Consider the following 20,709-nt stretch of genomic DNA (forward strand, 5'->3'; position numbering starts at 1 on the left):
CAATCCTATTCTGGTATTGTGCTAGCCAGCATTGGTCAAAAAAACGTAAAGTGCATAATTGTTTATTCTCTAGTCATAAAGTTTATCTTTCCAAGTCCACCAGGATCTAGAAGAGTAAACAAGTCTCTGATAGACAGCAATTTAGAATTTGTTAACATTGGGCTACATACATTGTAGTTATCTTATTTAGAAGACATTGATTTGGGCTACATACATTGTAGTTATCTTATTTAGAAGACATTGATTTGGGCTACATACATTGTAGTTATCTTATTTAGAAGACATTGATTCAATTTATAATGGCTTACTTTGGTTGTTTTCAAAATATACATACAGATTGAATTTAAGAGGGAAACCATCTGGGAACTTTCTGTCTTATAATTATTTAGAACATTTACTTCAATTTTCCCCATGTTTGCTATATATTATTACATTGAAATAATAACTCAGGAACAATTATATAGATATTCTAACAAATCATTTTAGAAGGCATTATTAAAATATATCATCATTTAAAAATACTAGAAAATAAGAGTTTAAGTAATTATATCAAAGCATATCTGCACAATTATCTTCATATTTTAGAGATTTTGCCTGTTTGCATGCTGCCACAGTATAGTCTATCACATTATACACATATCTGTTACAGGTGATTGCGTAAAAACTTTTGTAAGGATAACACTTTAGAAATGCTATTAAGCCAGGCCATAGTGGTGTACCCTTTTAATCCCAGAACTCAGGAGGCAGAGGCAGGTGGATCTCTGTTAGTTTGAAGCCACCCTGGTCTACAGAGTGAGTTCCAGGACCAACATGATAGTTACAGCAAAACCCTATCTCAAAAAATCAAAAAAAAAGGTGGAATTAATTATTTCATGACTTAGAATGAGGATTTTTAGACTTTCCTGAATAATGTAAACTATCTTCCAGTAAAGCTCTGCAAATTTACATCGCCAGCAAAGTAGAAACCTACTCACATCTGCTAAGTTATTCATTGGTTTGTAGTTTCCTTTTCTTTTAGTTTCAGGGAATTTCAGAATTCTCTCTTTTTTCTTCTTTGATCCAGTAATGATTCAGTGATGAGTTGTTTGATCTGTTTGTATGTTGATTAGAAATGTCTTTGTTGCCAATTTTAAGTTTCATTTGCATAGAATTATTTAAGACTTTCCAAATTTTTAAATATGTGTTTTGCATCCCATGATGTGGTCTAGAACAGAGAATCTGCCATGTACTGTTGAGTAGAATTTATTTTCTTTGGTGTTTCTGTGGAATCTTCTGTACACACCTGTTAGGTCCATTTGATGTATGATATCACTTAATTTTAGCAGTTATTTTTGTACAGATCACTTGTTTAACTGAGAAAGCAGGGTATTGAAATAACCTATTAATTGCTTATGTCAATCTGTTTTTACTAGAGTAGGACATATTTTATGAAATTGGGTGTTGAAGACTTTGCTGAGAATTTATTTAGAATAGTAATGTGTTCTTGATTGGTTGTTCCCTTGATTAAAGTGTCCTTTACCTATTCTGATTCATTTTAGTTGAAAGTCTATCTTTATGCCTTATGTTAGCATTATGATAACAGTAACTGTTTACTTCTCAGTCCCATTTGATTTCAGCACTTTTGTCAGTCCTTTGGTTATAAGGCAGTGATATCTTTAAAACTGTGATTCTTTTCATTTATTTATTTATTTGCTTGTTTATTTATTTGTTTGTTTGTTTATTTTTCAAGACAGTATTACTATATAGCTCTGGCTCTCCTGGAACTCACTAGGTAAACCAGATTGGCCTTGAACTCAGAGGTGCCTCAGGTCAGTCTCTGCCTCCTGAGAGCTGGGATTAAAGGCATGCATCACTAAACCTAGTTTAAAGCTGTGTTTCTTATAAATAACAGATACATAGTTTTTGTTTTGTGTTTGGTTCAGCTATCTTGTGACTTTTGATTAGAGAACTGAGACTGTTAATATTTAAAGTACTATTGAAGGGTTGTGTTGTTTGAAGGCATTGTCTTGTTGACTTTTAGTGTTCTTGTTTTTGTTCTCAGTGGTATTTTGTGTGCAGTTATTATAGCTTTGCATTTTTATTCAGGGCCTCTTAGCTATAAGAATTCCTCTGTCCAGTCTAAAATAATGTATTCTGTCTTTTACAAAGTTTTGTTTATCAATGTTTTTGTTTTCTTTATATCATGGAAAGATTTTGTTTCTCCTTTAACTATAGTGGTCCACATGTCTGGGTATATTAGTCTAGATTGGCCCTCCTGGTCTTTTAGAATGTGTATTATCACTCACAGAAATCTCAGAAAAACAAAAAACTGGAAATGTGTGTGTGTGCGCTTGCATGTGCACAAAACCTATATGGTTAATGAAAAAAATAGCTGCAACAAAGCATTATGGGACAAAGAACCTCCCAAAATGCCATTGAGTTCATTTTGTGTTGGGCATCTACAGTCATGCGTGGGTCCTGCTCTTTTAAGAGTGGTTTACATAGTCAGTGAGACTCTGAGAGAGAAAACTAAGCTTTTCCTTTGCAGACAATTATCACTTTGAGGTAGCTTCTGGGTTAGGGGTGGTTGCTTGTGTCCACTTCCACTCTCAGAACTGAGACTCCCTTTCCCCAATCAGGTCCAGACCCATGCAAGCCCTGCCTATTTTGCCACAGTCTCTATGAATTCATATTTGCATCCATCCTGCTCTATTTAGATGGCCTTGTTTCCTTGGTGTCCTCCTTCCCCCTGATTATCTCACACTCTTTCCATCTTTTCTTCTGCAGTCTTCCCTAAGGCCTGGCAGAGGGGAATTGATGGAGACATCCAGTTTATGTCTAGTGTTCCAACGTCTCAGAACTCTGCACATTGTTTAGCTGTGGGTCTCTTGATTTATTCCCATCTACCACTGCAGGAAGCTTTTGTGATGATTGTTGAGCAAGACACTGATCTCTGAGTATAGCAGAACATTATTAGGACTCATTTTATTGCTATGTTCCTTTTGAAGAATAGTAGTATTTGGTTTTCTTCTAAATCCCTGACCCATCTAGTCTCAGATTCTAGGCCACCTAAGCAGTGTAGAAAATGGGTTCCGTCTCATGGACAGGGCTTTAATCCAATTAGATACTCATTGGTCCCAAAGCATGAGCACTCGCTCATCCTGCATGCAGGTCTCCATTTAGATAAAATGGGTTTGTAGCTGGTTTTAGTGTTTAACTTTCTCCTTTGGTAGCATCAGAGAGTACCTTTCAGTACCATGAACTAGTTCATGTAGGCGTAAAGATTTTAGGTGGGCATCATTGTGACTTATGAGTTCAGTGAGTTGTGTAGATTTCGTCTCAGGTTTTATTCTAATAGCTCTACCTTTATATGCTTCTTGGTATTTTACCCTTGCAGATTTTAATATTCTTTCTTTGTTCTGCACATTTGCCTTTTTGATCTTATTATCATGGGGGACTTCTTGTCAGGTCTATTTTTACCTTGATATCTCTTTCTTTAGGCTAAGGAAATTTCCTGTGGTTTTGGTAAACATATTTTTATGCCTTTGACCTGAATTTCTTCTCCTTCTTCTATTCCTATTATTCTTAGTTTTTTATCCCAGATTTCCTGCATATTTTGTCTCTTGATGTTTTTAGATGTAATGTTTTCTCTTACCGAGGTGACCAATTTTTTCTATCTTGCCTTCAATGCCTGAGGGTCTTTATTCTATCTCTTGTATTCTACTGATGAACATTGCCTGTTGAAGTTCCTTTTCTTTAACACATCTTAATATCAGAAACCAGTATATAAAGAAGAAATCATAAGGGTGAACCCGAATCCAATGTGACCAGTTTCTTTGTAAGGAAAGGAAAGATTTCAAATAGAAAGCCATGAGCAGACAACATTATAGTTAGCAGCATAGAGTCAGAGAAGGCCTGTCGTAGCTAAAGAAAGCCTGGTACCATTGAAAATGGGAAAAACAAAGCACTTCTTTTCTTGGAGTCAGCAGAGTGTATGAGGTCTATCCAGCACTTTTACTGTCTAATCATGTCATAGAAGTGATTGGAACAACTGTTTGTTTGCTTGTTTAAGATCTCTTGTATGGGCTGGAGAGATGGTTCAGCGGTTGGGAGCTCCGGCCGTTCTTCCAGAGGTCCTGAGTTTGGTTCCCAGCAACCACATGGTTACTCACGGCCCTCTGGAATGGGATCTGATGCCCTCTTCTGGCCTACAGGCACACATGGAAGGAATGTTGTATACATAACGAATAAATAAATCTTTAAAAAAAAAAAAAAAGAAACTTGGAGACAAATTTAACATTTTAAGAGTTAATATGAGTGAGCAGTTCATGAATCATAAAACATCAATCTAGAAGGGAGTTACTGCTGCTCTGACAAACATTGTCAGAAAAAAATTCCCCTGTGGAATTCTAAGCACTAGACTATACTCAGGTGGCAATACTCAGAAAGACCGAGTGCTTAGAACTGGAAAAAAAAAAAAAAAAAAAAAAAAAAAAAAAAAAAAAAACACTCCTCAACAAGGATTATAAAATCTTCAAAATACCAAGCTCAGACCTATGGGTTTGTGTGGGCACTATAAATGAAAAGGCCCTGAGATGACCTCTCCTGATAGCTCTCTCTGGATCAACCTACATTTGGACAGCATTGACTGTAGAGGAAGTTCTGATGACTTCTGAATTCCTCTGTGTAACTAAACTTCATAACTAGCTGCTCACATGCCAAGACTACATAAATTAGTGAATTATTAGCTGATTACAACAGTAAATAATCAATTCCCTGATGCAATACTTCCTGTCCTAGCTAGTTTATGTCAACTTAATATAAGTTGCTGAAATAGCATTCAAATGAAAGTATAGAACCCAGTGTCTCAAACTCTTAATTTTAATCGCTTCACCAATATTATCTGTATACTTTTCTGGTTGCAATACATTTAGCTCATAAAATTTAACACATATTTATTTAATACTACCAACAAGTAACATACTCAGATTAATGCCCCCATGACCAGATACCTACCTACCTTTTCTCCATTGCCTCTGCCCTTGCCCTCACAAACCATTTTAATCCAACTACTATAATTTTCTAAGTTTTGTCTTACCATCAGTCCCCCTTCCCACACATTTTCCTTCTGTCTATTATACCCCTGTCACATCAACAATGAGACCCAAATAATCTTCCATGTGTGAGCTTACATGTCACTTCCACATTTGTGACAGTCTCTTGTGGACAAACAATCTTTGTACACAGATATTTGTATAGAATTTTTTATGAGCATGGTATTTCTGTCAATGATTAAGAGCATACAGATAAAATAAGAGTTGCCATATTTAACCTTAGCAGTAAAACTACTGCCAAACATTGCAATTGAACTTTTTGGCTCTTACTGATGAGACTTCTGTCTTCAGATCGGTATTTCCTGTTAGTTAGTTCCTGCATCAATTTAGAAAACTGTAAAAACAATTAAAATTTTTCTAAAGATAAAATGAGTATGTGAATTTCAGCAGAAGTGATGATCACTGTTTAACTTTCTTCTCCTAAGCAGTCATCTGTTTTTAAAGGCAAAATGAATTTTGAAGTAATGCCATGAAACATTAATATGTGCAATTAGTATATCGACAGATGTTTGATTCTGTTATTCTTCGTTTCACTTTTTTCTCCCTTAATCTGCTGTGATAGTTTTGTAATGAAACATTGGAAATATTACTCTCAGGAAAGCTGTAGCATTTGCCATCAATAAAGCATTACGTGCATCCAATAGGCTCATGCCTGTATGGATGATATTCTAGAAAATTTTCTCCTCCGAAAAAATGCTTTTCAAGATATATTTACAAGTTGACCAGCCCCCCCCCTCTTTTTCTTTCTCCCCCCCCCCCTCTGTGTGTGTGCGCGTGTGTGTAGTTTCTGCTAAGCAAGTTGTCATTTTGGTTTAACTGCAAGGAATGGGACAGGATTATTAAAGTAATCCAATTATGTCAGCTATATACAAGCAACAGAAATGAGGCTGTAGAACACTTTTCATTATTGGTTCCATTTTTCAGCTATAAAATGATCTGTGAGTCACCTTTAGGTTATATAACAGGGACCAGTGTAGAGCTCTTGCTTTAAACAAGGACACCCAGTGAATTAATTAGTTGCTAGCTATATAGATTCAATTATTATAGTGCTGTAATCAAATTCATCAAGCAAACCAGTTTCTCTCTCCTACCTTGTACTTAGCAATGGTTGTCACATTGAAAGAAAATGAATAAGATCTTCTGGGGTGTTGAAGAATCTCAATAAAGCTTTCTCCAAAACATATTTGTTTAGAACTTTGTTAATTTATCTGTTGTAGCATTGCTATATTCCTTATTTTTAAAAAAGTGAAAATAAACAGTTTGTTACATACAAGAAAACATATAGTTCATTGCTATCATTCCTGCAGAGTCAGGATTTTCTTCTTTTATAAATAAAAGAATACAAATTATTGGTGTGCTGTATATAATTATAATCCATAAGGATTCCTTTTTAATGGCAGGTAATCTATGCAATGTATTGTGTGCTGCATTGTTACAACAAGTATTTTGAAGTGAGGTAATATAAACTGTAAATATAATTGTTCGATGCAAATTTGGATGCCTGAAACTTTGGGGCCGGCACAATTGTTGGTGGGTAATGGCACATACTTCACGAGCTTGTCAACCTGAGTTTGATCCCTGGTATCACTTGAAAGTGGAAGAAGACAACCAAGTCCATAAATTGCCCAGACCTCACTGTGAGCATCGTGGTAGTCTCTCCCTCCCATAAATAGTAAATTAAGTAAAATTTCAAAAAGAAAGGCCTTTTTTATAATGCCTCTTTGATATACTAGTTGTAGGGACAATTCAATTACTTTGTTTTCTCTTAAATATTGACACTAATGTGTCCAATGACAATCAAGAATATTAGTTAGATTTGTTGCCTATTAGCAGATTTCTTAGACCCTTGTAAATACACTGGCAAATTTGAAATATACTTCTTTATTTAGAACAAGTTCCATTCATTAACAAATAACACTGAACTATCAAACCTATATAGACTTTTTTTTTTTTTTGAATTTTTCGAGACAGGGTTTCTCTGTAGCTTTTGGTTCCTGTCCCGGAACTAACTCTTGTAGACCAGGCTGGCCTCGAACTCACAGAGATCTGCCTGCCTCTGCCTCCCGAGTGCTGGGATTAAAGGCGTGCGCCACCACCGCCCGGCTCCTATATAGAACTTTAAAAGATGATAATGATAATCATGGCCAAAGTCTGTCTGTTTCTGAACCTGGGAAAGTATATTCCAAATTCTTCATCATTTTTTGCATATGTAAAGAGGAAAGACAAGACCTGATAAGGTCATTTCTTCTAAAACTGCATTTGAAAGCCAGGAATTCAGAACACAATGAGCAACAGGCCATGTGTATGTCATAATAATAGCTTCTCATTAGCTTTTCACAAGAAAATTTCTCCATAATCTCATCATATTCTCATTAGTAGCTAGAAACCTATCAATACAGAATTTCTATTTAGTCACAGAGGAATATAATTTCTTTATCTAGTCACTAATTCATTCACTTTCAACTATCCACTGGAACATCTTTAATTTCTTTCTCTATCTGAATAAAATTGATATTAACTTTGCAGCTCTGCTCAGTCCTTTCTACCATACTGTCCATGTTTCTTTGATTGGTATGGCTATGTCTTTAATGTTTCTATCACTAGTCTTGTAAAAAAATTATACTTGTAAGGCCTACAATGATCATCTCCTCCTCAGCACTGAGTTGCAACTCACAAGTCCACTATAGCACATTTCACAGTTGTAAAAGGCGAGAAAATTGGTGTGACTTCTGCTAGAAGAGACAATCTGTTTGTCCTTTTTAGTATTAAACTTCCAGGGCGGAGAGCACAATTTTAGGCACCCAGAATAATATATTTGGAAAGTATGTTAAATAGGTGATTCCAAAGTGGCAGATGCTTATTTGAAGGGGATTCAAGTTCTCTTTTCTCCTCTGCACTGTACCCTCCCCCTGCTTAGCCAAGTACCTATAGATAGACTTGACTCCCTCCTCCTGCTTAGCCAAGTCACTACAGATAGATTTGACTCATCCAAGCTCACTGTCCATCTCACAAGCCCCTTCAAATCTTTAAAGAGCTATTTGATTTTCTGAGTTGTTGTCATTTTTTTCTGCTAAGCAAAAGCCACAATGGCAGAACAGTTTTGTAAAAGGTGTTAAGAAAATGACATGATTTTCTGTTTCTGTCCAGCTCTTCTGATCGTTAATCTTACCCCATCTGACTGAGCTCATTTTCCTCAGGCTCTTCTATTCATTCTTGACTCAGCACAATTATTTTGATTATTGTGTATATACAGTTGCAAATGGTTATGCTCACATTCAACTTATTACGATAGACAGGTTCTATCAGCACACTCCACCATTTGTATTTGTCCAGTAATTTGAAAGCTAGCATAAGAGTGTCGTAAGCATTCTTGTGTTTCAGGTATGGACAAAATAAATGAATCAGTAAACTTAATTCCATCAAAGCAATATCTTTGGCAGCTATTTGTATGTTTCTTGACTTCCTATTTTGTTAAACAGGAAGTGTTAATATCTAGTGTTTTCCTACTAAGTCAGAACACAGATGTTTAAAACCATTGGGCTTAAAAGGCTCAAATGGTTTGCTTTAGAGATCCAAGCCTCACGATAATTCCAAATGAAGGGAGCCATCTTAGGGTTGGCAAGAGACTTGACTCTTGAGGGGTTCGCAGGTGTCCAGGAATATGTCCCCAGCTGGTACCTTGGGCAACTAAGGAGAGGGAACCTGAAATGACCCTATCCTATACTGATGAATATCTTGCATATCACCTTAGAACCTTCATCTGGCGATGGATCGAGGTAGAAACAGAGTCTCAATTTGGAGCAACGGTCTGAGCTCTTAAGGTCCAAATGAGGAGCAGAAGGAGGGAGAACATGAGCAAAAAATCAGGACCACGAGGGATGCACCCACCCACTGTGACAGTGGAACTGATTTATTGGGAGCCCACCAAGGCCAGCTGGTCTGGGACTGAATAAGCATGGGTTGATTCCGGACTCTCTGAGCATGGCGGTCAATGAAGACTGATGAGTAGCCAAGGACAATGGCACTAGGTTTCGATCCTAATACATGAACTGGCTTTGTAGGAGCTTAGCCTGTTTGGACGCTCACCTTTCTGGACGTAGATAGAAGGACCTTGGTCTTCCCGCAGGGCAGGGAATTTGGAATGCTCTTCAGTATCGAGAGGGAGGGGGAATGGAGTGGGGGGAGGAGAAGAGGAGTGGGGATAGGGGGAGGGAAGTGGAGGGAGCGGGCAATATTTGGGAGGAGGGGAGGGAAATGGGAAACGGGGAGCAGGTGGAAATTTTAATTAAAAATTAAAAAAGAAAAAAAATTAAAAAAAAAAAAGAAAACATTTTTCTTCAGGATTTTCTCTGCCTAAGCAGAATATCAGCATTAACAGCAGTTAAATTGTCTTGCTAGCAGAGATTCTTCAATGAAAGGGATGAAAGTGGTACTAGCATTCAAGTTCTTCAAGCAAAGGCATCAGTTTAACCTAACCATAAAAAAAGCAGACAGGTAGGTTGAACCCGACTTTCCTGAGAAACCGCCACACTGCTTTCCAAAGTGGTTGCACAAGTTTGCATTCCCACCAGCAATGGATGAGTGTGCCCCTTTCTCCACAACCTCTCCAGCAGAGGCTATCATTGGTGCTTTTGATTTTAGCCATTCTGACCGGTGTAAGATGGTATCTTAATGTTGTCTTGATTTGCATTTCCCTGATTGCTAAGGAAGTTGAGCACGATCTTAAGTGTCTCGGCAGAGAAACCTGCTTGATCTTTGGGCTGAGGAGGAAGGAAGACTTGATTGGGGGAGGGGGAGGGAATGGGAGGTGGTGGCGGGGAAGAGGCAGAAATCTTTAATAATTAAATAAATTAATTAATAAAAAAAAAGAAAACAGACAATAAAATGCTTCTGGGAGAAAAAAAAAAAAAAGCAGACACACCAAAGTTGGGGAGCATTCTAAACATTATACATCCAATCTTCCTCCAAGCAATCAAAGTAATGGCAAACCACAAATATCGGAACAACTGTCCTATGTGAGACAGGCTGAGTAGAGATCACAATGATTCATTTACATCCTGGAATAAACCGTTAATGGTGAGGGAGCCATGAGGAAATTCCAGACCTGGAGCTGATGTGTATCAGTGTTGGTACCTCACTGCTTATGAGAGGTGCATTTTACTGCTAGAAGTTAACAGTGGAAAAAATTGAGCACAGTGAAGGGTGAAGGAAAGTGAGCAGAGCACATTGAAACACTTCATATCGTGCAACTTCTTTGTTCACTAAAATAATTCCAAAGTAAAATGATTATTAAAAATATGTAGCAGATACAGTTGAAAAAATTTTAAAGGATGTTTTCAGAAAAATGTGCCTTTTTGTTTATAAATTATTTCTATAATTTGTGACAGTTCTCACATCTACTACTATAAAATTCATTGCAGTTTTCCTGCCTCTAAGAAAAATGCATTTAATTATCAGTGAAATTCAACTTCAGCTTGTTAAGATGAACGACTTGAGCCTGTCAGCTACCCTCTCCACCACCAGGACAAAAGGAACTGAAATGAAATGGTCTTATTACCCTACCTGCTTTTCTCTGACTGCTTCAATTAATGGATGACAATTTTGAGCTCTTATTAATCTTTTTGGATTCTTTTGTAAGGAGCAGAAAAGGGTAATATGATAGCATTGTATATAACCAATGTGTGTGATTATTGAGATTGATTCATCCAAACAAAACATAAATTACGTAAGCTTTGATAAATGTGTTGTAAACAGAGAATGCTCAAACAGATAAAGATCAACACTTGCTCCTTCTTCCCCTTTATAAAACTCAGTCCTGTGCTTAGAAGTAAGTGCTTTTGCATGATTGTTGTGATAGGACAAAAAACAAGGATGATACTGATACTGGTGTGAGAGCCCCAGCAAGTAGAGAAAGTAGGCAAAGGGGCACAGACATGTATTTTAGGTAACAATGAACAACTTTGCTTTGATGGGAAATTTTACCAAATTAAGAGAGATGTTCTGTGTTCTCCTAGAATATTTTATCATAGAAACAGTTCAGGACCCTGATGCAGGTCCACTTGCTGAACTCATTTGTGTAGAATCAAAGAGAAGATACGAAACGAATTGTTCTTCAGGTTCTTATTGTGTCTTAGATCCTTTTTTTTCATTTGATGGTGGCTGACTGCTTAAACTACTGAAAGTTTAATATGAAGCTGCTTCACAGCTTCAATTCAGGGCACCATTTTACATTGTCTAGAAGTTAGTTGAGGTGTATAGACTTTGGGTAAGCAGTTAATTTTGCTGTGTGATGCTTTATTTGTACATTTTATACCGAATTTCATAAAAAAAATTTTAAAAATCCATAAACACATTTTGTCATCAAAGGGAGTTTCTATGTGTCTCGAATCTAGGTGTGACTTCACTGCTAGTGAGATTACAAATATGAGGAAATGATTGATCTCCTTGGTTGAGAAGGCGGATTTCTACTGAGCTGCTAATTTATCACATGGCAGCGAACACAGTGTTCAATTACTCATTAGTCAGTTCTTTGGAGGCTTACAAATTTGTGTAATTCTTTAGAGACAGTGTTCAGTAGGAGTCCTGAGATTCTGCCTTTGGACATGGGAGAAACATTGGTTATTAAAAGGCTTTTGCTAAGGATTACTCTCTAATCTCTCTTCTCTTTGTCTCAAAATAAACATGAGATGAAAATGAGAAAACATGGGGTTCAGCTCATAGAGCAATGGAAGAGGGAATAATATCCATGATCAATAAATGGTTGTTTTTCCCACCATATCATGTGGCTTCTCTGTGTAAAAGGTTGTATGCTTTTAACTGGAGCATTGTTGTGGTTTGTTTGTCTAGTCTGTCTTCCTTCCTAAGATTTTTCCGAGGGTAAGCATGAACTTTAGATACTTAGATCATGCAACCGTCTAGTTGATCTGCTAGAATCGCCAACAAAAGTGTACTTTCTCAGTGATGAAACCATGTAGTGATGGCCAATAACAAAAGGAAGATGCACATGTTTTACCAGACAAGGAAGAAGTCTGGAAAGTTGCATTGGCATTTCAAGATGATGAGAAATGTATTTCAATTTTTAATTACACTAGAAAAATCATTACTGAACTCCTTGTTGAGATTTGTACATAGCTCCAGAAATCAGCATTGTGTAAACAACTCAGTGGAATTGTACAGTTTTTATCAACTTGGTTAATGATATTGCCAGAGCAGATTAGAGATGATGGTCTGTGGAAACAGATAAATGGATGAGAGATAAGAAGATATTTTATACATAAATGGTACTTCTATATATAATATAAGCACTTCCTATATAAGAAACTTGCAGTCAGGATACAGGAAGGAAATGTTATAGTTTGTGCTACTGGCTAAATATTATTTTATATAACCCAGCCGTCACATCAAGGACTCCTTTGGTATGTTCCTAAATAAAGAAGAGTGTGTTAGAAAGATTATTTTAGGAATAGAATTTTATTTTAAATCTCACATGGACTATCTTTTCTCGAGAGTTAGTGAATTTTTATATAAACAATCTCATCTAATTTATTTGTTTGATAGACTTAAATTTGTTTTTGTTTCCTCACTTATATTTCTTTTCTTTCTCACTTATATTTCTTAAGGGAGTCATGTATGTTTGGATGAAATTTTGTTATATCTTTTATAATTTTTTTGGAAAATATATCTTACATAAGTCAGAAAATAGCCGTTTGCTATTATTAGTGAGTTTGGTGGTTTGAATACAAATGCCCCCCATAGGCTCATATATTTGAATACCCAGTCATTAGGGAGTGTCACTATTAGGATGTATGTCTTTGTTAAAGAAGTATGTCACCAGGAATTTCACAATCCCAGGCCAGGCCAGGTCTCTCTCTCTCTCTCTCTCTCTCTCTCTCTCTCTCTCTCTCTCTCTCTCTCTCTCTCTCTCTCTCCTCTCTCTCTCTCCTGCCTGTCAATCCAGATGTAGAATTCTATGTTCCTTCTTCAGTACCACAGACATCTGTGTGCTGCCTTACTTCTCTCCACAATGATAATGAACTAAACCCCTGAATTGTAAACCAACCCCAATAAAGGTTTTCCTTTATGAGAGTTGCAGTGGTCTTGGTGTCTCTTCAGAACAATAGAACACTAAGACAGTGAGTAACTTCAGAACTACCACACCAGCAGTCATAGCAGAAAGAAGACGGTCTCATAAGTGGCTGAGGTCTACTGCATGTTCTAATTCATTAGAATTGGGTAAGATTGGAAGACACTTGCCACTGAAGTAGGTTCAATATTTAGGGGTTCTCAAAAAACAAAAACAAAACTGGTAGGGAGGATGAACAAAGCACTGATTGAACAGACATATTCTAAGCAGAAAAAGTTCAGGAAAGCACATAACATGCAATAAACACTTAAAGGAAGGAAAGACAAATGATTTCTGGTATCAAAGACTGTTTTTTCTTCATACTTGTGGCCAATAGTACTTTTGAATAAAATATATCCTAGTTCTATTCATAAGGTATAAATTGGTAGAAGGTTATAAAATTCAGAGGCTGCTGAGTTTGGTCAGTGGGTAAAGATGCTTGCCACAAAGCTTGATTTAAACCTTCAGTTCCGTCCCCTAATAACTACGTGGTAGAAAGAGAGAACCAACTCCTGGAAGCTGCCCTCTGAACTCCAAATACACAAACACACACACACACACAATGTAATTAAAGTTTAAATGGTCTAATATGATTTATATTTAATATAGTTTAAATGAAATTTTCCCATTGGTCTGATAATATTTCCCCAAGAGGTAAAACCATCTAACAAGAACCTCTATACCAGTCATGAGAAACCATCTTCTGAAATGTTAGGATCATTGAAAAAAATTCCAAAACATTATAGACTATTGCTAGAGCCCTTGGTTGCTCCTCCAAAGGCAGAAGGTAAGTCCTGAGGCTGAAAACACCATGCTCTTCAGACAGCTGGAACTAGCCCAAATGCCTCCTCCCCAACGAACAACTCTCATGGTACCAGAAGGTGCCATGCAAAATTCCAAAAGAGAGAGGCAACCAACAGTCTTGCCCATGGAACATAACAAATGTCAGCATAGCATGGTAACTCAGGCTGCAACAGGGACATACGTATCTTGGTAATAACCAGGAGCTCGTGAATTGGCCACAAAACCCACTCAACAGGAGGAAACCTAGCCAACTACCCAGGACTACTGAAGTCATCTTCTTGAAGAAAAACCTACAACCTCCACTTTAGCAAAGCAGCATAATTCCTAACTACATTCTAAACATGTGTCCTTACAACCACAAATAAGTGTAGTCCTTACCTCTCATCAAGAAATACTCTCTTTGCACCAGAAAGAGACCACTACAGAAAACCATAGCCAAGCAAGTACAGAATTGTGGAGTCCAGGCCCAGTAGATGCCTCTGAAAAACAACTCCTACTTCTAAGGTTCAGAAATAGTTGTACGAACAGAAATAATGTAGAAGTCAGTGGATCAGTGAGTTTGCTATGATTTTGTGTCTCCTAGTAATGTCATAATCTATACCCATAAAATCTCTCCAGCAAGACTGCCTTAACTGAACTGAGCATGAGATGAACAAAGACCACAAGAGTAGACATAGTAAAGGGGGTGGAGCGAAGCCCAGAAGGCCTCATTCCCACTCAGGGAAGTATAAGAAAGGAAGGAACGATGAGAGTGAGAGAAACACCATATGGTCAGCTATGCAACATACAAACGAGTAATAATATGCAGAATGATCAGGCTCAGTTTCTGTATTTATGGGTGTGTGTGTGTGTATCTGTATGCAAGCATGTGCACATGTGTGTACATGTAACAAAATTAATGAAAAAATGGACCAGGAATTTGAAAGAGCAAGGAGAGGTATATGAGATGGTTTGGAGGTAAGAAAGGGAAGGGAGAAATGATGAAATTATATTACCATCCCTAAGGTAAAAGATGAAATGAAATAATAAGCTATTTTAAAATTATTTTTTATTTATATTCATGTAAATGTGTATGAATTTACATGTGTGTGCAGGGGCACAAAGGAAGGCATTAGAATCCCTGGAGCTGGAGTTAATGACATCTGTTGGACACTTGACATGGGTTCTGGCAACTGGGTTTAGATCCTCTGCAATAATAAGTGCCTTTAACCACTGAGCTATCTCTCCAGCCCTAATTTAAAAAAAAAAAAAGAATGTAAGTACGAAATGCACCTTACAAGGGCAATCAGAAGAAATGTGACCTATGGGAGAGAGGAAGGCAAACAGGTGTAGGGTAAAACATTTTGAAATTGTGCCAAGTCAAATCTAGATCAGAAGCAAAGGAACAGTTTATGTACCAGGGATGCTCAGCAAACAGCAGCTGTATCTAACATATTTCCCAAGAAAGGCCAAATTCACAAAGTCGGTACACAGCTGAAAGTAGGTAGCAACAATCCCAATCCTGCAGGAGGGAAACTGGGCTTCTTATCTGCTCGTGTGGTCTTGATCTCACTGGGGCTCAAGATGTAATATTTAACCCAAAGTTTTCAGTTCTTCAGAAACTAAGTCAACTCTGTGTCTATTGCCTTTGATTTGTATACATTATAACCAGGAATGTTCAAAATTAAAAGCTATAGTTATAATATCATTCATATGCGCATATATATCCAAATCCTAAATATGTCATCTATAATACCACAGGGATAGAAGTAGTGACATCAGGTACGGTGGCACATGCCTGTATTCATAACACTTGAAGGGGCAAAGGCAGGAAGCCTCATGATTCTGAGGCCAACATGGATAAAACTGGAAATACCCTCTGTCAAAATAAATCAGAACCAAGAGCTAAAGAACTGAACTACAGTTGAGTTTTTTTCCAGCACATCATTCTTTTTTATTATTGATTTTTACTGAGCTCTACATTTTTCTCTGCTCCCCTCCCTGCCTTTCCCCTCAGTTGAGTGTTAATGTGCTTGCTCACCATGTACAAGACAGTGGGCCCTGGCTGCCCTAACAAGACTTGCTAAATGACCCATCTTGAACACACCAACTAAAGACACAAATACTGGGGAAACAAAGCAGAATAGCAGTATGTATTCAGCGTGGCCACTTTGGGAAGAATGAAAAATAAACAGATCTACAGATCCCTGCAAGTCTCTTTGGTATACTCTGACAATACGGTTTAAGTTTAAAGGAAAAAGCAAGAGAGGTGTGTACAACTAAGCAATCCTGGTCAAGGTGTGACCCTGCGCGTCACTGTCTCTTTTTTTCTGAAGCAAGGTAATGTGCTAACTGTCAGAACTGTGTGAAATCTCTTCCTGGAAGACAAGCTCATCCTGTGTCTGGCACCAGGCATCAGTCTTTTCCCTCAATGTATGATTACTAGGGAAATTCCAATTCATCTGGGACTTTAAAAAAGTTTCTTAGCCAAATGGAGTGGCCCAAGTATCTTTCTCTGCAATAGCTCCACCCCTGCCCTGATGGGTGTAGAAGTTAGTGATTCAGCACGTGCCTGCATAAACACCTATGATGTTGATGGATGTGAGTTCTCATAAAAATAAGAATATGTGTTATACCAAATTACCCTTAATCTAACTGTAGTACTTTCAGTGATAAGAAAGGAATTTTGAAGGAAAAGGTAAAACTCCACAGTTTTGAAACTTTGGATCCCTACCCCACAGCGATTCTGGTACTTATATGTTAAGACATGTCTGGCTAGGTTCTTCTAAAATTAAAACTTCCAAGGTTTTATAACCATTAAGAAACATCACAAATGCAAAGTAGATCTGTGATATTTTTAGTCTGTGCTGTCTCTATTCTTTTCTGAAATTTTATTGAAAATAATCTGATGTGAATTTTGCCAGCTGCTTTGGAAGGTTGCATAGGGTGGAGAAGCAGTGTATGCTTCCAGCCTCCCTTTGTTCCTCCTCCTCTTCATCATGCTGACAGTTTTCTCTGGAATCATTACAATAGTGGTGTTGTTCCACTAAGATAAGAGGCTATCTGTATATCCATCAGGAGCCTCTGTTCCTCACTCTATAACGTCATACATGTCATAAGCTTGCCCCTCAAAATCCACACTGACCTACCTAAATGATGTTGGGAATTCATGAGGATCTCTACTACTTAAACAATACAAGGAGAAATCAAATCTAAATAAAAATGTTGTCTCAGTGGCTATGGTTTAAACCAAAATACTTTGGAACCTTTGAAACAGACATAGAGGTCTTTCTTAGGAATCCTTCATTGGAGTATGGTTTTATTATAATACAATATATTAAGCTATATAGTCTCTTAATCAGTGTATACCCTTTCATATCATTTTTTGTTAGTGTAGGCAACTAAATATATAATTGTGTTTTTCATCTAAAATTTCCATGGAAAACTGAATACCAATCTTTATTTTTGTTACTTATTTTAATGAAGCCTATGAAATTATATGTATTAAGTCTTTGAATAATGTAATGCCATAATCTTTCAAAATACATTTAAAAGATTTATTAATATTATACACTTACATGGTCTTATAGCTCCTTGATAGAAATTTTGGGTACTTATATACTCATTTGACTAAAAGAACTAATATTCACAAATTTAACAGTTTATCACATGAGGGCCAAATAACCGCTACTTGAGCCAATCTGCAGATTAAATGCTGAGGATAGGGAGACCACAGCAACATCGAAGCTGGAGGACTTCATTTTAACCTCAGCATGTTAAAACTTTTCTCACCAGTTTCCAGTGTCTGAATTAAATGCTCTTTGTCCTTCTATTGATGAACATACCTGCATGTGGACTGATCACTGGAATCCAAATTATCTCATTTCTCTTTTCCTTATCAATCTATGCTTATAGTCAAAGCCTATCCCAAAGTACATTTATCTTTCTTCTTTCCCCACAGCTGTTTTGTGACAGTGAAGAAGTGATACACACTACGGAGGGTGTGGACTGGGAAGACAGAGATGTTCCAGGAGCGTTGGTTGGAAATGTGGTACACACACGGATTACCAGTCCTCTGCGCCTGTTTGTTAAGCAACCTCCGGGTCCAAAGCCTGCATATACAGACAGCATGGAAAACTTTTGGGATTGGCTGGCCAACATCACGGAGATTCAGGAGCCACTGGCAAGAACTAAGAGACGACCAATAGTGAAAACAGGAAAATTTAAGAAAATGTTTGGCTGGGGTGACTTCCATTCTAACATTAAGACCGTTAAACTTAACCTGCTCATCACAGGGAAAATTGTAGATCACGGAAATGGAACATTCAGTGTTTATTTCCGACACAATTCAACAGGCCTGGGCAATGTTTCAGTGAGCTTGGTACCTCCTTCTAAAATAGTGGAATTTGAGGTATCCCCCCAGTCTACCTTGGAGACCAAGGAATCCAAAGCTTTCAACTGCCGTATTGAGTATGAAAAAACAGATCGGGCAAAGAAGACCGCTCTGTGCAATTTCGACCCTTCTAAGATCTGCTACCAGGAGCAGACACAGAGCCATGTATCCTGGTTATGTTCCAAACCCTTTAAGGTTATCTGCATTTACATTGCTTTTTACAGCGTTGATTATAAACTTGTGCAAAAGGTTTGTCCTGACTACAATTACCATAGTGAGACACCATACTTATCTTCTGGATGAATCTTTTCTCAGTAGTAGAAATGAAATACTCACGTCAATTTACCTAAAATGCCCAAGAAACTGCCCCAGCTCTCCATGGAAAAATATCCTTTTTATTTCTGACAGTGGACTACAATTCCTTGTCCGGTTTTCAAATTAAAATAATATATTCAAATATGGAGTGCATTTGTTTCGGTGATAAGTACCTTTATCAAAAAAGTCAAACTGATTGTAAAACCGTCATTTTCATGGGAGATGGTAACATTCTGGAAATGCTGCTTCTCTGTAAGAAGCATCGGTACTAGCCATGTGTGAAGGAAGGAACCGAATTGTGCATGTGATAAGCATTGCTCTTCAAATGAGCCTGCTGTTGAAATGTTTTGGAAGGTTTCCTTAGAAAGAGTAGGTTCAGCGGAGTAACTGAAAAGGCAGTATTTAAGAGAATTGTGCTTCTGGTGTCAAACCCTTCTCTAAATCTGTCTCTTCAGATTGGTGCCAGTTTTATTGGCTATGGCTTCACAAGAGAATGAAACACATTACCATGTGGGCAGTTGAGTAGAATGTGGTCAAAGCACTTTGCCCTTATGATTTCTGTTTGAGTTGTAGTGTAACATACCATTTGGGTATTAGAAAAGCAAATGTGGGTCTAAATCAGCTCAACAATAATGAAGATGACAATGTTTCCAAACACTTTAATGCCGAGAGATTGTTTTTTAAAGTTCTATGCACATCAAAGTTTAGGATTTTATTCTCTTCATTTGGTAATCCAATTTTATATACATTTAAGGAACAATTCTGAAATCAAAAGGAAGTGGTTTGGGGCAAAAAATTCCAGTCATGGGCTCATAATTTATAGCCCCCTCAAATTAGGTTTTCTTTTGTGTATGTTTAGGTAATCACTAAAATGAGAATAAGAAATTTATGTGAAAATATGAGTTATATTTGGATATTTCTAAATGTTAAGTGCTGATACCTACAATGTTCACATCCCTGAGCTTTTGAAATTACTTTACTCTCAGTGTCCTCACCTTCTAGAAGAGTTGGGTGGCCATCTTAATGATGGAACTTGACATTATGTGAGAAGAGGCAAAAGGATGAAGAGTTTTAGGGCTCCAGATGTGTGATTACTCTCCCAGTAGTAGATGTTAACTTCTTCCTCACTTCTCATCTGTACAAAATCAATTGAACAAAATACTCAAAGGGGGCTCATGGAAGGTAAGTCATAACCAACAAATATGCTCTTATCACACTGTTCAGAAAGGCAGCAGCTCTGTTCTCTATTTCACATTTCTAGTCTGTTCTTTTCCTGGTGATATCTGCAGTGTCTTATTTTCTTTTTTGTACAAGTTGTGCTCGGTTTAGTATGTGGTTGTCCATGCTTGAAGTTTCTCCTTTGAGTTAATTGGGGTGCTTTGGTAAATTTGTGGTTGGTGAATAATATTTTGAGACATCTTTTGTGTTCATCTAGAAACATGAGTAAAATACTGTTTATTGTAAAATATGTGGGTAATATATACTTAGGATTTTCTGTGTACAAATGAAGTATTGTGCATTTTTATGTAAATAAAATTATTTGCTAGTTCTGCACATGACTCTAGGTGTTTGCTTGTTTTTTTAAAGAAGTTACCTTGGTTTTTTTCACTCACAGTTTTATTCTTCTGGTATGTGTGTGTGTGATATCAATTAACCATTGAGATTTTCTTGTGTACATGTTAAGTAGGACAGACTGACTATGAAGATTATAGAATAAATGGTAACTGGTGTAAAGTAGATAGAAGATAGTCTAACATCAAGTAAAAAATTCTGTAGGTGCAGCTGCTGTTCTTATTGTGTTATTCAAAACATAAAATTATTTTGAGATATCTGATGTTCAAATGCTATGAGGTATAAACATTTTTATGCAAAGAAATACATTGTAAGTCAATTTATGCAGTTCTTCAATTCAAGCAGGATTTGTGAATTTTTTTCAAGTTTCCCACAGGCATATTTTTTAAGTAGTGTAGAACATATGCCACATCTATTTCTAAGTCATAACT

At 37.1% G+C, this 20,709-nt stretch overlaps 1 protein-coding gene across 1 annotated transcript in view; it reads left to right on the forward strand.

Annotated features, from left to right (window-relative positions):
- The window catches only part of Nxph2 (neurexophilin 2), a 116,857-nt gene extending 96,683 nt beyond the window's left edge, over nt 1-20,174 (forward strand). Inside the window, exon 2 of the mRNA XM_057755792.1 lies at nt 17,960-20,174. Coding sequence (XP_057611775.1) covers nt 17,960-18,694 — 735 coding nt within the window. The 3' untranslated portion in view covers nt 18,695-20,174. The remainder of the gene's footprint in view (nt 1-17,959) is intronic.
- The last annotated feature ends 535 nt before the right edge of the window (nt 20,175-20,709 follow it).

This window comes from Chionomys nivalis, chromosome 22 (assembly GCF_950005125.1).
Source record: "Chionomys nivalis chromosome 22, mChiNiv1.1, whole genome shotgun sequence".
Lineage (NCBI taxonomy): Eukaryota > Metazoa > Chordata > Mammalia > Rodentia > Cricetidae > Chionomys > Chionomys nivalis.